This window comes from Drosophila virilis, chromosome 2 (genome assembly GCF_030788295.1).
Source record: "Drosophila virilis strain 15010-1051.87 chromosome 2, Dvir_AGI_RSII-ME, whole genome shotgun sequence".
Classification (NCBI taxonomy): Eukaryota; Metazoa; Arthropoda; class Insecta; order Diptera; family Drosophilidae; genus Drosophila; species Drosophila virilis.
Genome location: NC_091544.1, coordinates 33,277,125 through 33,294,957, shown reverse-complemented (window position 1 = coordinate 33,294,957; position 17,833 = coordinate 33,277,125). Strand labels below are relative to the sequence as shown.

The 17,833-nt window shown below is 40.5% G+C and overlaps 2 protein-coding genes and 1 non-coding gene across 3 annotated transcripts; 1 reads left to right on the top strand and 2 right to left on the bottom strand.

The window, feature by feature from the left end:
* Positions 1 to 4,475: 4,475 nt before the first annotated feature.
* Positions 4,476 to 5,936, bottom strand: Adk1 (Adenosine kinase 1). Its single transcript, XM_002056672.4, has one exon. The coding sequence runs from the start codon at positions 5,774 to 5,776 to the stop codon at positions 4,553 to 4,555; it is 1,224 nt and encodes a 407-aa protein (XP_002056708.2). The 5' UTR covers positions 5,777 to 5,936; the 3' UTR covers positions 4,476 to 4,552.
* A 3,547-nt stretch (positions 5,937 to 9,483) lies between these two features.
* Positions 9,484 to 11,483, top strand: eIF3d2 (eukaryotic translation initiation factor 3 subunit d2). Its single transcript, XM_002056670.4, has 2 exons — positions 9,484 to 11,034; positions 11,097 to 11,483. Exons 1-2 carry the CDS (start codon positions 9,651 to 9,653, stop codon positions 11,375 to 11,377), a joined length of 1,665 nt encoding a protein of 554 aa, XP_002056706.1. The 5' UTR covers positions 9,484 to 9,650; the 3' UTR covers positions 11,378 to 11,483.
* Positions 11,484 to 17,410: 5,927 nt separating this feature from the next.
* TRNAT-UGU (transfer RNA threonine (anticodon UGU)) lies at positions 17,411 to 17,482 on the bottom strand. Its single transcript has one exon. It is a non-coding gene; the product is annotated as a tRNA-Thr (tRNA).
* Between the last annotated feature and the right edge of the window lie 351 nt (positions 17,483 to 17,833).

The window sequence follows — 17,833 nt, the reverse complement described above, 5'->3', positions numbered from 1 at the left end:
ATATCGTTGACATTTTTATTCCCATTTTCATTTGCCTTACTTATTGTAGTCAGTGAAGCAAACGGATTTTATTTTGTATTTGGTGCTTTGTGTCTATCGTCTGACATCGAATTTTTATTCTTGTCTGACAATCAAAATATAAACAAAATGGAGTTGCACAAAGTTTTCGAAAATAAAACCCAACCCGCAACCGCTCTTCCAGTAGCGTAATATTTTCTTTACATTTGTTTATTTTCTTTCTTTTTTATTGCTGTCAGTTTCGTTTGCTTTTTATTGGCGCAGACATGAAGAAGAACTGGCACAAAAATATCCATAAAACATATTATTGCTGCAAATTATCGCACTAGATTGCTTATGGAAAAGTTTTTCTTTTGTTGTGACGAAACTCTCTTTGTGTCGCCCATAAGTAAATAAATAATTTATAGTTAAAGACAAGAAGAGCTGTACGAAAATTCACGGAGAACAATTAAAGTTAAGCTTTAACAGATTTGGTATTTTATAGTTGTTTTCTCTTATGTAACATGCATTTACATAAATGCAAATTGTATATTTACTTTTTTGGGTGTGTATATTAACTGCTTATCGATTTGATCCTTCGAAAAAAATCTATAAAATATTTTGTGCGTATTCGGTTTTGCCAAAATTCAACAAAAATCTGTAGCATATATTATATATTTTTTATTAAATATATTTGATTATATATAAGTTTCTTAATTTCCCTAATAGAATAACTAGATTAGCTTAAACGATTTAAACGGAATCTCATTTCTTATATCTTAAGAAATATAATCTGGACTACTTTAATAGAGCGCTGCCAGTTAGTTACTGAAGTTTATTCAAAGTTAATATCAAATATTTAGCACACGCCCCACTCGCACATCAATTAGGTGAATTATCACTGGCACACAACATTTTTGAGGATATCCATTGTTATAAATGAAACCAATTTAACAATGCTATAACTGAAGCAATGAAGTTCAAGTACTTGATACACGTATCACATTTGGCAATCGAATTAAATTAATATAATCTTATAGCGTCTGTCAGCGGCAGATCCTTTGTGGCAGATCCTTTTTAATGTCATGGATGCTCACATACATGTTTCGAATCCTTGGTGTCATCAGTGTCGAGTGACTAACAAATTACCAGCAATGAAAAAACAATGGAAACATGATTTGCCATTATGTCGGATATATTCGATCATTTTAAATAACCTACAAACACACACAATCACAGCTAAAGCAGCTAAAGCCGGAATGGAAGTGCTGATTCAATGTTAGCCTCCAGCAATGTCTCAGACAATCAGCACTTCAGACAGGCAACAGCAACGGAAGCCAAGGACAAAACGCGTCTGAGGTCTTTACGATGCCGGCCAGGATCTGTTGCGAACTTGACTGAATACCGAACGACTCTATAAGCGACGCACTGCCTGCATTGGGTTAATGGCAGGCGACATCTGTGGGGAATAGACGGCTTTGCCAGGGGGCTAAGTGGGTGTCTGCGCCGGGCCAAGAGCGCTGCACACAAAGTAAAAAGAAAACTTATGCCGTTCCATACAAAAGCAAGCACACACACACACTTACTGCCAATTGTTGTTGTGTTTATGTTTAGCTGTTTTCGTTGCAGCAAAGTTACAAGCAGTATTTGAAAACTGTCACCGTCAAAGTCAAAGTCGTTGCCGCTGCTGAGGTCGCCAGTGCGTAGGAGTAATCTAAATGAGCCAAACCTCAATGCAACTATTTGCTGTCTGTGTTGGTCTTGCATCTCAACTCTGTTCGCTTTAACTGTTTAGTTCCACGTTTTATCATACACTTTGATTTTGCCTTTGCTCTTGTGCATTTTTTTGAGCGGGGCTCAGGTCAAAGGTCCCCTGGTAATTTGCCAGCGACCCATGATTTTGCCTCGCCTTTGGCCTGTTTTATTTTTCCTGCTTGTCTTTTGCATTTTTGTCTGCCATTGAACTTAATCGTATTAGGGGTCCACTTAGTGGCAGAAATTTGCCTTGGGCACAGGCCTGCCTAAGTAATTGCATTCTAGGAACTCTTATCATGCGTAAATTTTAAGTAATTGTTGAAGCATTTAAAAAATGCCTTGTGAATGCCTTGAATGACTTAAAAATTGTAAACAATGTCTTGTCTGTTTTTAATGTATTTTAAAGTCTTTTGAAAAGGAAAACCTATATATAAAGAACTACATTTTATTTGTTTTTACTTTGTGCATAAGAACAAACTAAATAAATATAAGGTCAAAATCTTAAATAGTTGCTGAAATTGAACCGACGACTTCTCGTTTTTGAGTTTAAACCACCTAACTCGGTCACACAGGCACACTACGTTATGTTTACGAAGTGCAATTATATGATTTCGTTGATTTTTATATTTTTGAGACAAACTTTAACTACAATTTTCCCCTACTTGGTGGTTGAATTGGCCAACAGACATTTTGATATACATACATAAGAAAAATGTATAAAATTTGATGCTTTATGCAAGCCCTCTAGCAGAAGTTGTCAGAAAATGCTGCCAAGCATTTGCTAAAGTATGGCATGAAGAATCTTTGTCTTTGTTCCACATAACTCCGAGCGACTTGTTGGATGTCATCTAAGTGTGAAGGAATATTAGCTTGAAGATGTGCATATGACAAATCTGAAAAGTTTTCAGCCACTTGGTTCAAATAAAGTTTTATTTAAATTTGTTTGCCACAAGAAACTTTTGCAGTTGCCCACTGCAAAGCTGTGTGCATGTGTGTGTGATTATGTGTGTGTGTGTGTGTGTGTAACCCTAGAATGTGGGGCGAAAGTGCGGGCTGGTGGGTCAGCACATGACACTTGTGACTTGACGCTGCATTGTTTGATTGTGGCTTAGGCATATCTATTGTCCCGCTGCTCAGTTTCCCGGCTAATTGTGTGTCCTGGCCAAGTGGAAGGATGCGGCAAGAAATGGCTAAGCCATTGAGCACACAATGCTGCTACAGTAGAAGAAGAAAAGCGCGCATCAAGACATAAATCACAATGGATATATGCATAAATTATAGCATGAAGCTTGAGCTGGCGCTGGAGCTGCTAGCTGCTAGCAAGAAATCAAAGTGGGCAGGCGAAGAAAGCGAGAAAGCCAGAGAGTGAGAGAGTGAGAGAGGGTGGGAGAGGGTGGTAGGTTACAAGCTGGCAAGTGTTAAAAAACGAAGCTACGTTTAAGGATTTAACGAGAAAAAATCGCTGTCATGCGAACGCTGGACGCATCGTTTTAATCAGTGGGCGACAGTCGCCTCCTACGCCACGCCCCGCTGCCAGCTAGCAACGGTCACGTGCGCCAACACAGGCAACACAGCTCCAGCCTCAGCTTCAGTTGCGACTCGTAATATTTTGTCCAGGCCAAAGTCAACAGCTGGCACTTGGATTGTGTGGCTGCAAGAAGACAAAGCGCGACAAGTAACGTGGTACGGGGTGTCGTGAGGGGGGCGGGTGGGTAGCTTGTGGTGGGGGTGGTAAAATGTACATTGGTGCTACAAAAAATGAAACGCATATTTTTACTCCACTTCTTTTTACTGCGCTCTGCTCAGTGGACCATACATGCTCAATACCCACACTCCCCCAGCCCCACCACCCCTTCAACATTCCCTTTGTTTTCACATATATATATATATATATATACATATATATATATATATATATATACATACATATAACAACGAAACGCTGCCTTGCACCAAGGCTAAAGGCACATTTATGTGCCCTAAAAGTTGCAGGAAATCAAGGCATTTCGTTTATTATGAATAAATATGGTTGTTAATTTCGCAGAAATTATTTTTTTTTTTATTAAATTGTAACGTGGGCTTATGCAGAGATTTGCATTAAAAATTAATTAACATTAAAATCAGAAATTATTTTTACCATGATTTACATATAATATTAAGGCAGGTTGCAATCTATTTAAATGTATTAAAAAATAAAATATATTTTACAAAATTACGAAATATTTTGATAAAAAGATCTTAAGCTTAAAGACAAGTTCCAGAATTCGAGTGGGACTTAACAAGATTTAAATCAATTTGAAAAAGGCACCTGCGACCCTTTATTGTTTATATATTCTTATTCAAAATCTACAGCCGAGTTCATATAGCCGTCTGTCCATCTCGGATCCGGTTGGAACAGATCCATATATTATATGGGAATGATCTGTCTAAGACTTTTTATGAAATACCTAATCGTTTATCAGATATCTGATCTTGGTTTGGCCCATATAACTTTCCCTCTTCCCCTTATATATCTTTAGTCGTATCTAACAATATTGAACTACAAGTCTCTAGGTTGAGTTTATGTGTAGAGAAATAGTCATGTTTTGTAAAATATTATGGTCAAATTCAGCTCACACATCTGTATAAGGGTACGCAAGGGAGGGTATTCTTTCTTCGAGATGTCTAAGTAAAATGTTTCTTCCTTTTATAAATAAATAAAATAAAATAATAAATAAATCAACTTCAATTTTTGGTGCTCCCATTTATAAAATAGATACAAATATACCCTTGAATTTGGTTGAAAATGAGCATGTGCCTCTTAAATGCAACTCTCCCTAAACTTGGGCAGTTTGTCGATTTGGATGCCGACTATGCGCAGGACCTGCTGCGAGGCAAAGATGCCTGTGCGGATGCAGTAGTCAAGGGGCATGTGTTGGACTAGCTGCGAAAGGAAGCCGCCGACAAAGGCGTCGCCGCAGCCGTTTGTGTCCACGATTATTTTCTTGTCGACCTTAGGCACCGGGTACTCGAGCACCTTATCGTTCTCCTGGAAGCAGAGTACCGGGCAGACGGCATCGGTGATCATGACAATGCGCGGCCGATTATTTTCATTGGGCAGGCTCTGCAGCTTTCTACCGATTTCAAAGATGTCCGTGGTGTCCCATTCATGTGTGTCGGCAAAGGCTATGGCCTCCTGCTTGTTGCCAATAATCATATTGGTGTATGGCAGAATTGCGTCTATTTCCTGTTTGTGCGTTTGCAGCACGAAGACAGCGCTGAAATTGAGCACAAAACAGCGATTAGTTTCGCTGGAAAGCTTCGCTATGCGGAGTACGCTGGGTGAGTTTACGGCGACAATGAAGCCGGTCGCATAGAAATACTGGGCACGCTCAAACAGACACTTGTTCTCCTCAATGTCTAGCCAATCCTCACTGAACAAAGCCGCGGCGCCTAAGTTTGCGACCAGGGAACGATTTTGACCCGATATGATAACCGCACAGGTGCCGGTTGATGCCTCGTCCTTGACCTGATAATGCGTCTGGACGCCATCGAATAGCGCCCGCTTGGCAATTGTATCCCCAAATTTATCGCGGCCCACGGCCCCAAAAAACAGGGCTCGAAAGGGTGTGCCCACTATCCACTGAAAGACACGCATCGAATTCTGGCAGGCACCTCCCGCCGAATAGTGCACATTCTCCTGATTGGTCAGCTCCTCGAAAAGCGGCAAGTGCTTCTCCTCGGCAATGATGGCCGCATTGGGCTTCAGATCGTATTTCTCGAGCAGCATTGTGTCCTCCACAATGCTGGTTATGTCCAGGAGCGGATTACCGAAACCAATTAGAATACCCTCTGGCAACTCCATCTTCCTCTTTGAGTATCTCCTAATAGTTCGAGGACAACGGCAGTCCCTTCTTTCGATGATATTGCCCACTTTCAGGCAGTTAAGGGTCCAGCTGGCACGACAACCTATAGCTGTATCTGTTTGCCCTAATTGGTTTGAGAGTTGCTTGCTTATGATGATCCAGCTCACAGGACGACGCATAGCCTGTGCCCAAACTAAACGTCACTTCTCATCGGTAGTAAACAGCTTGCTTGCATTTCTTTAACAACAAAGTGCAAAAATCTAAAATTTGTAGAAGCACCTGCTTTCGAATTGAATTTGAATTTCTGGAACATACTGTAACCAACCCTAACCTGATTGGAAATACAAAGTTTTAAATAGTTTTCGAAACAAAACGTTTCTAATTCTTAAAGCAGACTTATTAGAATAATTATATATTTTGGTTTTTATAGTTAACTTCTACTACTACTTTAATCAGATAAATTTTAATATATACAGTAAATATATATTGGACTTGGCCTCTTTTATCTGCATGCATAACTTTCACACAATTTTAAATTTGAATCCTTTTTACTATTCTTCTCCATTTATGTTTGACGCTCTTAGCCTATGCATTTTATTTTCCTTTATTTCATACCCTATTGCAGGGTATTGCCTATTCGACTAACTAAACATATTCGTAATTCTCTTGCTTAACCATTTTTTGTTCGCTTAATTGACCCAATGCCAATTTAAAATTTAGTTTGTCAAGTACAAACTTTTTTTTATTTTCTGCAGGGTATGGTCTAGTCGTGCACCTGTCAGCACTTCAGCTTTAATTACCCGCATAAATCAATCATGTTTTATTAATGGTCGGTCCATTTAATATGCTATTAATTACATTTGCATCTTGTCGTGCATTTTTATACGCAATTTAAGCGCCATTACGACAGGCTGTGGTGAGTGGGCCAGCGGAGCGTAGAGTCTGGTAAATGGAGGCTTTTCGCTTTCTGACGAGGTGTGAGCACTGTTATTTTCATCTGCCTAAGTATGGATTGAAGGGGGGTGGAGAGGTGAGGGTGGGGTGGCTTGAAGCAGGTAATTGAATGCCATCATACAAATATGTATGTCTTGTCAGCTGGCGTTGCGTTGCGTTGCGCTTGACGAGCTGAGAATGCAGTTGCGGCCATCCGGAACGTCCTTGCCACGCGTGTAGCCGACGCGGCGGCTTTCGAAGAGGAGGGCAGGGGGGTTGGTCGGGGGTTGTGCAGATGAAAACAATGGCATTTGCAGTGCTTTGCACAAGTTGCCTCGCATAAATATTAATTTTTATGCAACAAAAGCAGCCGACGCGGTAACAGCAGCCGCGCCAATGCAACAACAACAACAACAATAGCAACAATAGCAGCGGCAGCAGCAGCAAAAATAACAATAGCAACAAGCGTCGCTTATCGCCTGCGAGCGCCGCAAAGTATGCAAGCGGTTTTTCACTTTGCTGCTGCTACGCATATACCCTATAGTTAAATAGCCAAATGGGGAATGGTGTGCTACGATATAAATGTTAGCTTGAGTCTGGTCTTAATCCAATCGTTTGCTCTTGAGATATTTTATAATATATATTAAAATAATAGCTGCTCATTGATTATTTAAATATATTATTTAAATATACATAGCATACACTTTTGAACTCGTTCTATAAAGTTTGAGTATAGCTTTCCCAGGATATTATAATGATAGTGATACTTGTGCTCAGATTGTCGCTTCCTGAAGAGGTACTTGCTTATGCGTGAACATTATTCTTCGTCGTGTGCCTTTAGTAAACCGCAGCAGCAGCAGCAGCAGTGGCGGCGGCAACAACACTTTCTCCAGAAGGCGGAGGGCCGCAAAGCCGAAGCTCTAGCAATAGCCGCCACCAAGCCGCGCAGGATCTGAAGCTGGAGCTCGACCACAGCGGCAATGCAGCTGCATAATGTGGCATGTGGTTAGCATTAAAAATGATATGCAACATGAGCCGCAGCTGCGTGCGGGCGAGGCTTGGCAGAGCGGTTGCATTTTGAGGTGCAGGCACTCACTGACAGCCGCATGGCAATTATAATCCACACGAACAGACGCGAGCAGCCACTCAACCACCCAACTTGCACGCACAGCCAAACCGAGCGTATGTGGCTTAAGTGTGTTAACTGTAGCTCAGGGTGTCAGGGCGAGGGGTGGGATTAAGAGGTTCGGGATTGACGGTTGGGGTTGGGGCTGGGGTTGGGTTGGGCGCCTGTAAGCAGCAGCAGCTGCCACTGGCACACAATGAACACATCAACATGACACTGTCGGCCTGACAAAAGCTTAGCAGCCAGCTGAGTGGCAGCCAGCCCCAAGCCGAAAAAATAGGAAGCAGAATTCCAAGTCCATTCGCATATATGCAGTGAACGCCTCCCTTCTAACACTACGCCACCCCCTGGGAGACATTCACACGCTCGACGTTTTTTTTGATATCCGCTTCCGTTTGCGCTTGCCCCGGCAACTGAGATTGTTATGTAACAAGCTCTTTATGTGACTACCTTTACCATCTGTTAGTTTTACTATAATTTGGCCTTTACTTTTAACGAGATTGTTGCCAGATTTTCCAACTCGAGAGCAGCCAACATTCTGTGTAACTGAAACGTGCCGCATTCAAGCATATAATGCAGGATGTTCCCTGCTCCTGTTTATGCTCTCCAGCTCCTCTTTCTTCTCTCACATCCACATTCACATTCGCATTCATTCAGATGAGCACGAGTACTCACATGCGTATCCGAGTATATGCGCTTGAATTCGTGTACTCGCATTTCTATTGTGCTGCATTTTCTCTGCTGCCCATTTTCTCATATTCAATGCCACACAATGGCCAAAGGACTAAAGTTATAATAATAAATGTGCGGGTTTTGGGTGTTCGTAAGGGATTTGGGTACATTTCCCTGGATCAGATTTTCACTAGACACTTCCCATGACAACGTCGTTAGACCTATGAAGTGTACTAATTTGATGTGCTTCTCAATTAAACTACAATTGTTATTGAGGCGATTCAAAAGCTCAAGAAATACTTTTCTGATGCTCAACATTTTTAGAATATATTATTTATATTAAAAGTATATATTTCAATAGAGAATTGCATTTAATTTAATAAGAGATATAAATATGATTTTATGTGCCAAGTTTCAATACAGGTTCCGGTTCTGCTTATCCATACATCGCTAGGTGCCAGGTTTCAGCTGTATTTAGCTTAGCACTCGGTGTCACCTAGCAGAGAGAAACATGATTGCTTTGCTTTCAGCCTGGTTTTATGGTTCTTAAATATGCGACTTACCGGTAAATGTTTCCGCCGACTTGGCAAATGATAGCCATTAACATGCGTAGGAAGATAAATATGGCACAAAAACACAGTATAATTGTATTTATGCACCAACGATAGATCGTCAGACAATCAACCATCTTTTTTGTCAAAGTTCATTTATTGATTTATGTTAAAAAATTAAGGTTTTTTTGTTTTGACATACTAGAAGGTTTGGCTACTTAGATATTTAAATAAGCCTGGAACAAATATGCAATGCAAAGCTTATAAATAATAAGCAAAACTTATATAATAAATTAATTCAAATTAAGAAATTCATATTTTCTGCATTTTCTTTATGCAATTTTTAGAAATTTTTTTCGATTTGTGATGCTCTTAACTGAATCAATCAATCATAACAATCGATAAATACCCATTGACAATACCTAATAGTAATAGTAATAATTAAGGCTAAAATTATTTCAACTTTAAAAAAAATATATGGAATATTTTCATGGTTTCATCCATATTTTTTTATGAGTATATCCTGTACTATATATTTTTTCGATTAAGAGTTATTTTTGCATCACGTAGCCGCCCTACTTGAATCAATTTTGAGTATTCATTTCCACCTTGTCACACTCCGAAAACGTATCACAATTTCCGTAGCGCTCAAAAATCAAGAAACGTATATAAATAAATCTAGCTCGAATTTGAATAATTTTAGTAAAAGGATCAGGAATTCAATTCCAGATCTGAATTTCAATAGTGTGTTTTGGTTAAACAGTATTAATCATGTCGCAATACGCGCCCTTCATCAAGCCCTACATTGAATACAATCAGTTCGGCTGGGGACCCTGCGATATGCCAGACATGGAGGTGCCCTATCAGCCGTTCTGCAAGAGCGATCGCCTGGGCAAAATCAGCGATTGGATGATGCCCGTGCAGGAGAAGAAGTACGCCAACAAATATGCCTCGACGTTTGGCAGCAACAACAGCCAGTACGCTTACTTCCATGAGGACGACGATGCCACCTTTCACCTGGTCGACGGCGGCAATCCGCGCGCGCTCAAGCCTTATCAACGCAATCGCTATCGTCCCAATCAGCGTAACAATGTTCGTGTCCACGGTCGCAATGTGCGTGGCAATGCGGCCATAGGTGGGGGTCAGGGTGGTGCCGGAGGTACCGGTGGAGCAGGGGTCGGCAACAAGTATGGCAAGGGACGGGACATGCGACGGGGCAACATGGGTCGCCGCTTTATGCGCAATGCGCCAGTGCGTCTGCGCGAAAGCTCTGTGGTGGTTCGGTCCGACTGGGTTTCCATAGAGGAGATTGACTTTCCTCGCTTGCTCAAGCTGTCGCTGCCCAATATTAAGGACGGTGTGGATGTGGTCACCTGCGGTACGCTGGAGTACTATGATAAGCAATGCGATCGCATTAATGTAAAGAACGAGCGGCCGCTGCAGAAGATCGATCGCATCATCAATGTGCCGGGCACTATAGACGATCCTATCATACGCCGTCTGTCGAAGAGCATGGGCAATGTCTTCGCAACAGATGATATAATTGCCACGCTGATGTGTTGCACACGCTCCAACTACTCCTGGGACATTGTCATCGAGAAGCTGGGCACCAAGGTGTTTCTGGACAAGCGCGATAATGCCCAATTCGATTTGCTGACGGTCAATGAGACGGCACTGGAGCCGCCGCAGGATGAGGAAGGCTCCATCAATTCGCCGCAGAGCCTGTCCTTGGAGGCCACTTTGATCAATCACAATTTCAGTCAGCAGGTACTCAAGATTGGCGAACAGGAGCCGAAGCACAAGTTCGATGAGCCCAATCCCTTCGAGGAGCCCGGCGTGGAGCTCGCCTCCGTTGCTTATCGCTACAAGGAATGGCAACTGGGCGACGATGTGGTTCTAATAGCGCGCTGCAAACACAACGGCGTCATCAAATCGCCCGCCGGCGAGTTGCAGTTCCTCTCCATCAAGGCGCTCAACGAGTGGGACTCGAAGGCGGCCAACAGCGTCGAGTGGCGCCAGAAGCTGGACAGCCAACGCGGCGCTGTTCTCGCCTCCGAGCTGCGCAACAATGCCTGCAAGCTGGCCAAGTGGACCGTGGAGGCGGTGCTCGCCGGTTCCGATCAGCTCAAGCTGGGCTATGTCTCGCGTGTGAATCGTAATTATACTAATGCAATTATATTACTCTGATATAGCCTAAATATAGAGCGCATTACGCAGGCAAGGATCATCTGCGTCATGTCATCCTGGGCATGCAGCAGTTCAAGCCACAGGAATTTGCCACTCAAATCAATCTGAATATGGATAATGCTTGGGGCGTGCTGCGTTGCCTAGTTGACATTGTGCTTAAGCAGCCAGATGGCAAGTATCTGATCATGAAGGATCCAAACAAGCCCATGATACGTCTCTACGATATTCCCGACAACGCATTCGACTCGGATGGCAACGACGACGAGGAGACCAGCGATGATAGACCGTTCCTCAAGTCTTTGGGTAATTAGATTCACATTTAGTTAGCATTTGTTTCCTTTTCAATTATGTATATCCAAGTTGTTTTTGTGTGTTCAACTAAAAATTAAATGATCTGTGGCGAACAGGGAATTGAAATATCCGATGTGCTTAAAGCTAAGTTAGCTAAGTTGAAAAGACGATGAGTGCAGCTTCGATTGCATTTGTGTCGATTGAGGCCTTGTTCCTGTAGGCAAGCTTATTATTATATATCAAACCACAATTGGTCAAAAATTGAATTTTAATATGATAAACATTTCATGGCCTTAAGATATCATAACCAATTGCAAGCTTCATTAGACTCACAGCTGGAAACCTTAGAAAATTTGCTGGCTTTTCGGCTCACGCTTGAAACTATTGCCTCATCCATGGTTCGTTACGTGGACTAGCTTTTTCACATATATTCATCGAGGCCATACTTATAGAATATAGAAAATATGTGTAAGTCGATTGATTTTGTTTCTTTAGTCCTCCAATTCATATGTATTCATACATATCTGTTCTGTTGCTGTTGCTATTGCTATTGTTGTTGTTGTTGTTGTTTTTGTTGTGGTGGTTTGACTGATAGTTAGTCACCCCCGAGCTCTGAGTCCAGATAAATGAGCTCCTGACAGTAACCAACATCAGAAATGGCAACTGCGCTCAACTTGCGCAAAACAATGGAAATAAATACAATTTAAATTGAGTTTTTGACCAAGCACAAAACGACACAAACCCACACACGCGCACACTCAGAACATATGTCGGCTTATGCACATGGGTATACTTCCGCCCACTCCCTGTAGATAATCCTCTGGCAGCCCCCTCGAGATCTGACAAGAGTCACAGTTATTTGATGATAACATGTCCGCATCAATCATTGTGGTTCGGCATGTAAAGAAATACGAAATGAAACCAAGTAAAATAAATGTACATTGTCAGTGTTTGAGTGTGCGTGTGTGTGTGTGTGCTTGAACGACATTTGACATTGTCACACACACACACACACACCCCCATACTCACAAATATACATACACACCCACAAAGACACAGCGACTAATTGAACTCAGGACATTCGCCTGTTGTTTAACTCAAGTTCGTCTCAACTACAATAAATCACAAAATGGCATCAATCAATGCAAATTTCAAAGCAATTTCATTAGACGCAGCCCAATTTGAAAAATTTGTGTGCTAAAATTTTAATTAAATTTTTCGATTTAACATTGGCACAAATTGCAAATTGCATTCGAATTACGAGCCTAATTGATCGCCAGCCCTTGGGAGTTCGCTTGCATGCAAATCCTTTGCTGGCCACAACTAAATTATCAAATTGAATATTTGTTAGTTGCAACAACATCAATAATAATAATCAAAACATAAACATGAGCATTTAATTTGGCCAACAGTCTGTTGCTTCATTTAATTTAAATCGTTTAATTGCCCGGACAAAAGCCTGTTGGTATTTTAAATACGTTTTAATAATTAAAATAAATGCTAAAGAATGCGTAAGTATCTGAGAAACTTTTCTGCAATTGTTGTGCATTTATTTTGAGTGAAGTACTTACATATTAATAATGTTGAATTACAAATACGAGTTGTTTGATTACAATTAATATTTAATTGCACATATAGCGGGAGTTGTTGTTCTCCATTTTGTAGCTTTCATAAAATGTAACTTTTAAAAAACAATTAAATATGTATGTAAATTTTAAAATAAAGTATAGGACTTTATATTTTGGTATATTTTATTATAGGAATGGAGAACTTTATATTCATATGCCAGCCCAGAATTTTGTATTAATTCCGTTTGTTCTCTTGCCTAAATGCGTAACTTAGAAAACACATGAACAACGACAACGTACAATATAAAAGGTTGATTAATTCATATATAGAAAATAGAGAAAATGAAGTTTTATTATGCCCACTTTTTAAAAAACACTTGATTTAATATGCTAAGTTGCTTCTACTCATCAAGTATACGCACGGTTAGCCCTTCAAAAAACTAAAAATGTAATCAAAACTTTAACAAACTTATGCAATGTAGAAACAACAACAAACTTATATATTAAAGATTATATTATATATGGTACGTGCTGACATATGCGTATATTAGGCATACGCACGGTTGCCTGAATAAAAAATATAAACACAAATTCTCAGAAATTTAGAAGTCCATAAAAAAATCAAAACCAATTCAAAGCTAATAAATGTCCTTAAGCCTCATCTAACTGAAAATGAAGCATACGCAATGTTGGCATTTAAATGCTTAAAGTGCTGTAGAAAAGTTAGAAAAAAAAGTGGTTGTTGTATGTTATTCAATTAAAACATTTTGTTTGCAATCAACATGTCCGGAGTAACTACAAAATGACTTTTGTTGTTGGTTGCAAGCGTTGTGCGGCTGCCCACAGAAAAGTTGTGCGCCTGGTTAGCTGCCCGAGTGGCCGTTGGCAACTGCTGGGCTCCATGCGCTAAGAGTTTTTGGCCTGCTTTGGCCGGAGCCGGGCGTTGCATTTCAAGGTCTGCGCTTGGCTAACCACGCCGTTGAAAGGCATTTAACAAACTGCGCACTTGGCACTGCGGCGAACGGCAAGCGGCAACTCCGAAGCCAGCTCAAGTGGCGCCTCAATGCGAAACTTTTCTCTACATTTTAACGCACAGTCTGGCTTAAAGGGGGAGAGGGAGGGCTGGTTAAGGTATGGCTTTCTCAACCGACGGCATTTGCATATGGAACCGCAAGCGGCGCCCGAGTGTGAGATGAAAAGTTAAGCGTTGAATGAGGGCGACAAATTGCAAATTAAACTCTTTTGCATTTTACACACACACATGAAACTAGTTGTAAATAAAAATGCGCACAACAACTTTTGCCCAAAGCTGAAAATGGAATTTAATTCCATTTCGAAAAACAGCACACAAAACCTCAAAAACCGAACATCCTTTCCCCAATCCCCACCGTCCATTTGCCTGAAAAGATTTAAGCGCTCTGCACAGCCAGCGGGCATTTAATCGTTTACGCAACAAATCTGTAAAATGTCAAAATTAAGCATCTCTCTCTCTTTCTTGCTTCCCTCTATAGCGCAGCCCCTCACCTAAGGAACCCTCAAACAAACAAAAAGTACCCTTGGCGAGCTGAAAAAGAGTTTAGAATTGGGCGAATGTAAACTTTTTGAATCTCTCTTACTGGCATTTGCTTTGACTTTTGGCATATTTAATTTGGCGACTTCTGTCATCTTTTTTTTTTTTTGGTCGGGCCCAAGACATTGGCCATGTCAATTTGGTCAAACGCTCGCAACTTTTCGAATGCAGCTCATTTAAATATAATTTGTCAGAAGAAACTTTTTATTTTTCATCTCCAATAGGCCAGCGGCAAAAGTGTAAGGTGTGCGGTGGACAGAAGGGGGAGCTGCAGTTATCCTTAATAAATTGTCGATGTAAATTGGGAGAAAGTGGGCTCTAATGGGCCGGAAAAGTTGTGTAGAGATTAAGCTGGGTTTGTTCTTGTAATGGACAAAAAAAAAAAAAAACAAATAAAACAAAAAAGCGTAGTAAATAAAGAGTAAAGTTTGAATAAATAATAAATGAAGATATATGGGAAGCCTAAAAAACTTAACAAATAAAAATAAATATTTTTAATATACAATAATAATATATAAATATATATTTAAAATATATAAGGGAAAATAAATATATATTAATATAATAATATATAACATTTGAAATATTTAAGAGCTTACAAAAATGTAGTACAGCTTGGCCGAGTTCATTTTGTTCATTCTGTTACCCAGGGGCAGCAACTGTCTCAACAGCGGTCAAATTTTGTATATAAAGTGTCAAAAAAAATATAAATAATAAAATGAATATAGCAAATATATAAGAAATATATAAAATTCATTTCAATTAACTTGATAAAAAAAAAAAATAAATAAATAAATACAGGCCATGGTGCAATTAATGCAAACACAATTTATTACCTTCAAATAAACGGATGTGGCCCAATTTTCGCAAAACACCTGAATGGCAATACTCGGAGCGGTGCAGCTATTCTCATCAAATTAGGGATTCAATTATCAAATCCTGTTCTGGAACACAGGTTTCTAATTGGGGGTGACTTTAATTCAAAAAACACCTAGTGGGGCTTCAGGCTATGCAACCCAAAGAGAACTGCCCTGCTACCCTGCATCCAAGCTAAGCATTTCACCACTCTCTCGTCCAGACATCCTACCTATTGGTTCCACGGATATTTGGAAGGTACCCGACCTCGCAAGCGAATCACCAAGCTTCTAACTAGCAACTCAAATGTTGAGAGGTTCAAGGAAAGAGTGTAGGAGACAATGGATGCCACTATCAGTCTAGACTCTGGTGAGGATATCGAGAAAGCTGTGGAAACTCTGACACGTAGAATACATGACGCTGCGCACTCTTGCACTCCTTCGTACTCTACCAGGTCAGCTCACATGCAGAAACCGCGGAGAGATCGTTATCTGCACTCAGAGCAAGTCACCGAGCAACTGAGAACTAAGCGTCGTCTTCGCAGAATACGGTAGCTTAGTCGTAATCCTCGCGACAAGGCAGCCCTTAACAGCGTATGCAAAGACCTGAAGACTCTTGTTACGGCAGCCTTGTAAAATAAGAAAATTATGTGTATTTATTTTAGCTCAGTTGGAGAGGTCAGCTGACTCTTAATATTGTACATTCAAATGGTAACCTTAAGAGAAAATTGTTAATCAGTTAATGTGGCAACGCTAAATATCAAAAGCTTTGGAAGGATACCGTTGATAGGAGAGCTTTTTTTGGAATACCGATGCTGAGACGAAGCCAGCACGCCATAAGGCCGTAGAGTAATAAACAGATTTATTACTATATGCCAGCACGCATGGAGTGATTTCTTTTTAATTTCGGCACTTAAGAGCTCATCAAATAATATTTTTCCAACCGAATACTGATCTACTGGCCAATATAACAGCCGGCGAAGCTGAGAGCGTGTGGCCACAGCCACGAGTAAAAGTCCACCTTAAGGGTCTGCCACCTCAAGTGTGGAATTCTAGAAGAATTTTCTCTATCCACGGAAAGGCAAAAAAAAAAAATTCAGAGTAATGCTCTTGGCATAATCAGCTTCGACGTCAAGGGTAGCTGTTACAGCTGTTGCACCTATTCTCAACTTATCTGGCTCCTGGTGTCGTTCCAACGAGGAGAGAGCCTAGACTTTGCACTCCATCTGGACCGTATTTTTACACCCTTCATAATATGGTCTGCCTCAGATGTAATAGCCACACAGCTATTTTAAAATGCACAATGCACTTGCCAAATGGACTTGACCCATACCCATGACCCATACAAGTAGAAGAAGGCGAAAATGTCGCGTCCAGCTTAAAAACAACTAAAAGTCTTGGCTCCGACGGCATTGACGCAGCCACCATCAAGCTCCATCCTCCACGTGCTCCTGACTTCCTTAAGGGCATCTGCAATGCCATCATAAGGCCCCACCACTGGGCATGTTGGGCCCAGTCCTATACAAACTAAACACAGCTGACCATCCTGTTATCGACAGGGATGACCTGCACATCGCGACCTATGCAGATGCCATTGCACTTGTAGCTCCGTCAACGGATCATTCGTCATCCTGCAAGCTCAGGTGTCAAGCCTCGAACCATGGCTCCAAAGATGGAACATTGTGGTAAATGAAGACAAGTCAACACACATATTATTCGCCACAAGACGTAAAACCTGCCTCTCTGTTAGCCTAAACGGCAACACGCTGCCAACAGAAAAAAAGTAAAGTCTCTGGGTCTAACTCTAGACAGGAGATTGCCGTGGTCAACCCACATTAAAGCCAAAGGAAAAAAATGTATATATATATAAAACCAAAAAAAAAAAAAAAATTAAACATAATAGAATCAAAATAAATAAAACTCATTGAAATGAATTTCAAAACTATAAAAAAGAAATAAAATTAATTTTGTTTCTGAGCGGTCAAATATGCTGTTTATGTAACTCTGACATACAAAAAATTAAAAACTTAAAATAAATTTACAAAATTTTAAATATATCTGTGCCTCCTGTGAGGATTGAACTCACGACCCCTGGTTTACAAGACCAGTGCTCTGCCACTGAGCTAAAGAGGCTCCACACGGCTGGTTGCAAAGTTCCCGAAGATATGCAGCTGCTCCATGAACTAGCGATCGTTGATAAGAAATATCAACGTTTAGAGCTATGGAAATAAATGTTTGCACAGTTGTTAAAAGATATCAGTCAAATATTGAAAACATATGTTTGCTATTAACGAAATAAACAAAGACAATGGGTATGTTGTGTGTGCTGCATGATAATATTGGTTGACCAAGAATGTATTTCTGTTTTCTATACTAAATTGTGTTTATCTGATTAGTCAATCAGACTAATTGAATGCTAATCTAATGCTAAGGGTATCTTTTTCACTACTGTGTGAGGGAATGAAAAACACTCGAGCAATTTAT

Excerpts from the sequence above, each read along its gene's own strand:
- Adk1 (XM_002056672.4), bottom strand. The coding sequence starts at position 5,776 with ATGCGTCGTCCTGTGAGCTGGATCATCATAAGCAAGCAACTCTCAAAC.
- eIF3d2 (XM_002056670.4), top strand. The coding sequence starts at position 9,651 with ATGTCGCAATACGCGCCCTTCATCAAGCCCTACATTGAATACAATCAG. Across the intron at positions 11,035-11,096 it reads CTATGTCTCGCGTGTGAATC|GCAAGGATCATCTGCGTCAT; the intron begins GTAATTATACTA and ends CGCATTACGCAG.